Source organism: Cygnus olor, chromosome 19 (genome assembly GCF_009769625.2).
Source record: "Cygnus olor isolate bCygOlo1 chromosome 19, bCygOlo1.pri.v2, whole genome shotgun sequence".
NCBI classification, from domain to species: domain Eukaryota; kingdom Metazoa; phylum Chordata; class Aves; order Anseriformes; family Anatidae; genus Cygnus; species Cygnus olor.
Window position 1 is genome coordinate 6,303,957 of NC_049187.1, and position 6,063 is coordinate 6,310,019.

The window sequence follows — 6,063 nt, forward strand, 5'->3', positions numbered from 1 at the left end:
CCCCTTGGTGCTCGGGGACAGCTGCGTGGCAGCAGAGGGCTTGTCCTGCAGGGCTTGTCCTCCCGCAGGGCTCCGGTCCCAACCCCTCCACTCCACCACCGCACCTTCGTGCAGCACCGCGGAGCAGCAGCACCCTCCTCCCGCCGGGGCACGGCTTTGGGCGCGCGTTCAAAGCCGCTCCGCTCGTTTCCAGAGCTTTCTGCCAACACCAGCTGATCCGTGCTGTGCACGGCAGCGGTGGACGGCAGGGGACAGCTGAAAGAAAACAACCCCAAAGCAGCCACGGCACGTTCCCCAAATAGCAACGGGCTGCCCTGCAGCCAGGGAAAGGCTGCAAGCGGAAGAGAAGAAATTTACCCCGCAGCCCCAGGAGCCTTTCCAGGCATCAGCGTGCGGATGCAGATGTGTGCGAGGGTGCAGCTCCCTGCAGGGCAGGCAATTCCTGCCGGCTGTTTTGGGCACGTCCCCGGTGCATCCCGTGACGGGGCCGAGACCCAAAGCCCGGAGCAGCCGCCCCTGCTCGCGAGAGGGGCTGCAGGGGGCTGCGCTCGCCCCCGCTGCGCTGGCTCTGCAGCGCTCCTGGCACCAGGACGGTGTTTGCTTTACTCCCTCCCTCTGCCAGCACCCACATCTGCCAAACAAGAGTTTCTGTTGAGCCGTGGGACCGTTGTGGCTTTTCCCTCCTGATTCATGGGGTGTTAATGACTGAGGAGAAAGGGCACATCTTCCCCACCCCAGTCTGGGTCAGTTAGCCAGAAAACCTGTTTTCCTTCGGTGAAACCCCTTCCTCGAGGACAGGACGTGCGCAGGAGTGAGGGAAGCCCGCTCAGCATCCCCTCCCCTTCTCCCTGGGGACTCCCCTGCCCGTTTTCCACCGCAGACACAGGAACCTCGCTGCGGCCACATCACACATCCCCGCAGCACCCTCGCACGCAGCAGCACCCTCGCACGCACCCCCGCACCCCAACCCGCTCCAGCCGGGGCCATCTTTGTGCCGACGCAGCTGCAGAGAGCAGGACGAGGGGGGTTTGGGTGGCCGGTCTTGTTGGGCGTTACCAATACGGGGCGGCGGCGAGGAGGATCTGCAGAGCCATGGAGAAGCAGGGCAGCTGCGCCACGCCGTAGGCCACGGAGCGCGTGGGCGCCTTGAGCCGCAGGAGGTAAGCCACGGTGTGCACCATGCGCCCCGCGCAGAAGACGAAGAAGTGGAGCCTGGCTACTGCGGGGCTGGGCTCCAGCAGGGAGTAGATGGCCCCGAGGAAGAGGAAGGGGAAGATGTTCTCCATGTCGTTGCGGTGCGCCCTGGAAAGGGAGTCAAGGTTGTTCCTTCCCACCGGGTTTCCCTGTTGTGTCCCAGCCCACCGATGGGGTGGATGCAGCCCCCAAAAGACCCCCCCTTACACATGCACACGGCAGGATTTTGCACCTGGCATCCCTCTGGAGGGGGTGCCGCGCTCCCAAAACCGGCGGCGAGCTGCCCTCCGTGCCTGGGACACCTTTGCCGTGGTGGATGACAGCTCGAGGGCTGGAGTTATAAACAAACAAAGCCAAAGACCCCACACAGAGCCGCGAAACGCTGCGAGCTGGCGAGGGGCCAGGGCGGCACGGCCCCAAATGTGGCCGAGTTGCTCAACGAGCGGGTGGTTTGCAGGCGGCCATATGTCCCAGGACTGGAGGACTCGTGGCACGTTCGCCCCACGCCCCGTGCCCGTGGAAGCGCGGTGCGTTGGGGCTGCAGAGAAAGCTGTGGCCCAAGGGTGGTCCATGGATGGCCATGGGGCCAAACCCTGTCCCCTTCCTAACTCCTGTGCCCCAGCACGTTCAAATGTCCACAAAGCCCAGAGAAAGTCTTCAATAGTTTCTTCTCTGAAGCAAAAACCAAGACACATTTGCTACTCTGCGCAAAGTGAAGTGGCCGTGAGGTTTTAGGCCGCTCAGTCCCAGCTCATTAGCGCAGACATGGCTGCGATGAGCCTGGCTGGAGGCTGACTGCAAACAGAAGAGGGGCTGTGTTATAAAGCCCCTCTCCTGCCCCTGGAGGCAGCTCATAGCAGGGGAGATGCCCTGGTGTCCGCCCTGGTCTCCGCGCCTAGAACATACCAAGCTCCTCAGGACAAGGTCTGCCAAAACCTGAGCTGTTTCCAGCCCCAGCTTTGCTACAGCACGAGGGCAATGCCCAGGCTGCTGTGCCCAGGAGAGCTTTATCCAGGGCTTCCAGCACCCCGTGAGCCCCGCAGGTGGCAGCAGCACAAGGGCTCTGCCCGCTCCGTCCCCCGGCAAGGAGGGATGGATGTGGCAAGGAGCCCCCTGGACAGCCCATTCCAGCAGCTCTCTGCGTGGTTTGGGGACAGCAGGGAGGAACTGGCCTGGAGGAGGCACTGAAATGAGTCCCTCAGCCCCACCGTGGTGCTGTGGGTGCTGTGCATGGGTTTCTCCTTGTGGCTGCTCGTCCCTGCCACATCCAAAGCAGTCCCCAGCAACCCAGCCCGGCAGAGCTGTGGCAGGGCTGGAAGGACCGGCGAAAAACAGGGAGGAAAAAGTTAAAAAAAAAAAAAAAAAAAAAAAAAAGCAAATTGTCCTTCCAGGGCTGAGGCACAGCCAGGGGCCTCCAGGCGAGGCGAGGGGGAAACCTCACTTGCTCCGCGCAGCCCCCGCAGCCCCCAGCACAGCACCAGGGCCGAACGCCCTGCTGCACCCTAATGGGGACAGAGGCCTCGGGTTTAATTTGGCTCCCCCGGGGCTGCAAAAGGATTTGTAAGGTCAGCCCTGGCTTGTGCTCACTGCACAGTTCAAGCCCCAGACTTCCCCAGGCTGCTCCTCCAGCTCCGGTTATTAATTTTTTATGGAAGCCTGTTTTTTTTCTGACTAACCAAAAAAAGGGTTATGATTAACACTGCTACTATTATTTTCTTTTCCCTAGCAAGCGAACAGCTCACTGCCTCCTCCTCCACCCGGGGACTGGGTGGTACGGGATGTTTTGCAAAGCCAACCCAGCAGGCGGGGGCGATGGGGGCAGCAGAGCCCCCCCAGTGCCGTGCTGGCAGCTGGGGCTCAGCGGGGCCGGGCACAGCTCCAGCCCTCCTGTGCATAACCAGCCTGCGTGGCATCAGGTCCAGCACCCGGGCACCTTCCCCTGGGGAGCCAAGGCAAGCCCGGGGCTGCATCACCTGGAGTTTTCCTCTGGGTGAGCCCCACAGGACAGGAGGAAGGTGTGGGGCTGCCTAACTGGGGAGGGAGAAGTTATTGCCACTGTGCCCGGCCCCGTGCCAGGTCCCCAAGCAGGGCAGCACCTGGCACTGGGAGCAGCCACGCTGATATCGGGGTCGTGTCAGAGCAGGGCACGAGGACCCCCCGGCTGTGGGCACGGGACAAGCCCCCAGGGGCCAGCAGGGCTCTGAGCACTGGGGTTTTGTGGTGTCTGCTGGCCCCAAACGTGCACCCTTCCACTTCTCCTCGCTGTAGCACACACCAGGCTCCCATTAAAGATTAAACTGCCCTGGTGTACGGGGCCTGCCGGCATTCCACCCATCTGGGTAATTACTTAATTAATGAGCCTTTTAGCTTTCCAGCCCCACCAGGGAGCGATGCCGGCCCCGATACTCGCCTGCGGCAGCGCTCCACGTCGGGGTCCTGGCGGTAGTACTGCAGCCCCCCGTTGCGCAGCGCATCCTCGGGGTTGGCAAAGGCCTGCAAGAGAAAGTCCCCCGGGGGGGCTGTCAGGGGACACGTCTCCAATGCGGGGGCTTCATTTAGGTGTTTTGTTTGGATTTCCGTGCAAATCTTAAATGGCGAGGTTAAAAAATCATTAAATCAGCTAAGCCAGACGGGAGGAGCACAGTCAGTGCTTGCTCGGGGCCTCCTGTGCTGCACCTCTGGGCACGCTGGAGATCATTTGGGTGCCCTCGGCTGTGCGGATCCCTGCCAGGCCCCCATCCTCAGCTCACCATGGGTCCCCCAGCCCACCCTGGGCAGCGGGCAGGGCTGGGGAGGGGTCGGCACCTCGCCTGGACGCCAAGGAGGTGCGGCTGATCCATCCCGTTTATCGCAGGAGGCCCCAAATGGAGCTGGGAGTTTCCACCCCAATCTGTCCCAGTCCCTTTTCGGAGAGCTTACAATGCTTCCTGGAACTCTACAGGTGGGCTTTTTGCCCCCAGCCCTCAAGACCAAGGAGATCTCCGAGCTCCAGTTTCTCACCACCCTTCACAAACACAAGGGCAAACACACCTCCACGTGCACGACCCTGGGGGTTAAGCCCCGCTCATTCTGATGGGTTTCCCCTGAAAAACCCCACTGCCCACCGAGCAGATCAGAAATCAGGGCTCCAAGCTCCCAGGGGTCCTGTGCTGGCCTGGCCCCAGCCCACTTCTCTCCGTGAAATCCATTTGGAAGAGCCTTTGTCAACCACTGAATGAGATCACTCCTGGCACAGCGCTTGCAGACAGCGAAAGCAGCGTCCAAAAGATAACCGGCAATGACAGATCGGTTTGCCCTACCGAGACAGAAAATTCCCTGGCTGGCTTTTGGGCACTGATGCTCTGTGACTGAACCAAGCCCTGGGGGAATTGGATCCGTCATCGATAGGTTCACAAATAGAAATGATTAATGCAAGCTCCCCACCTATGCTCAGAAGCTGCTCGGCAGGGGCCTGTTTACACGCGACAGCTTCGCTTTGCAGCCCGGAAGGGACCCTGGCGTTTCTTTTAGTCGTGTTACAAGCCCAAGCTGTTCCGGGGCTGCAGCATCGCTCACAAACTCGGGGGAAAGCCAAGTCATTAGCTATGATGATGCCGCAGCACAGGAGTGTCCATCTTTGCGTTTTGCCTGAGAGCAGAAATATCGCCCTCGCACTCCTCTGATGCTGTCGGAAACTTCTCGAATATTTTTAAAGTTATTTTTACAGACAGCGGAGTTTTGCCACAAGTTCCCACCAGGATGCAGGCAGTCAAGCTCCTGCTGCTTTTCTCCCCGTGTCCAAGAACCATTTCCTCTCGCTATTGTTTTTTTTTGCCACGACTTTTCACTCTCCTGGAGCGCCCAAGAAGCGATTCAGCCTCTGAAAGCACAAAAGCTTTCTGCTCGATTCAGCCTCTGAAAGCACGAAAGGTTTCTGCTCCATCGCAATCATTTCTTCTGGCATTTCAACGATTTGTGCTCAAACCATTTTTTTCTCCTGTTCTTCCAGACACAGCAAATTAACTGTAAACAGAGACTCCTTCCAGAAGCAGTTCACCTGCATGGCATTTTAAATCTGAAATTGCTATTTAGATTAGGATTCAGAAATGATAAACATCAAGCTACAGATGGTAGAAACAAACAAAAAGAGCCAAAGAGAAGCGAGATATTTATCTGCCGCAGCTATAAAACATGTTTTGCTTTCAACTCAAGTCAAAGGAAACCCAGCTTGCTTCTGCAAAACTTTGTGTCGGCCTTTCCAGGATTAAAAGAAGAAAGGGCTTGCAGAAAACCCAAACAGAAACCCAAGGGAAAAGCAGAACAGGGGAAGAGGGGAAAGGAAACTGGAACGTACCTTCTTTCTGAGTCTCACTTGCCCCGTAATGATGGCAACAACGTACATTTTTACGATCAGGATCGTGCTGTAGAACGCAAATGACAGGAACACTTTGTTCTCCATCATCGTGGGAGAAGGATCAGAGCTGCCCGGCCGTCTGCAGCGCTTCCAGCCCGCCGAGCTCCTGCCTGGGCTGCGAGGGCTCTGCAGGGGCAGGGACAGGGACAGCGGTGTGTCAGCACGGCCGCTCTCTCGGTGCAAGCCCACAGCCCCTTCGGGCTGGGCAGAAGCAAACGGGGAGCGAAAACCAGGGGTGGGCAGGAGACCAAGCCACTCGCCCTGCTCCGTGCTTCTCGTGCCCCCCAGGGATGTCCCGAGCTGGGACACGGCTCCCTCGGCTTCTTGGGGTGCACAGCAAGCAGCAGCCTGCCCTAAAAAACCCCGCCACGGCCCCCCAGACCCAGCTCCCCTCCTGTTTGTGTCTGGAGCTGCAAAGAGCATCCCTCGCCCATCAGCAGCCCTGGGAGGGAGGAGGAGGTGGGAAGAAGGAAGGC

The 6,063-nt window shown here is 59.2% G+C and overlaps 1 protein-coding gene across 4 annotated transcripts in view; it reads right to left on the reverse strand.

The window, feature by feature from the left end:
* Positions 1-1,027: 1,027 nt before the first annotated feature.
* The window catches only part of PTGES (prostaglandin E synthase), a 28,400-nt gene continuing 23,364 nt past the window's right edge, over positions 1,028-6,063 (reverse strand). For all 4 annotated transcript variants that reach the window (XM_040531570.1, XM_040531567.1, XM_040531571.1 and 1 more), the window contains 3 exons: positions 5,528-5,713; positions 3,605-3,687; positions 1,028-1,302 (listed from right to left, as the gene is read on the reverse strand). In XM_040531570.1, the coding sequence (XP_040387504.1) occupies positions 1,053-1,302; positions 3,605-3,687; positions 5,528-5,635 (441 nt within the window). In that variant the 5' untranslated portion in view covers positions 5,636-5,713 and the 3' untranslated portion in view covers positions 1,028-1,052. The remainder of the gene's footprint in view (positions 1,303-3,604; positions 3,688-5,527; positions 5,714-6,063) is intronic.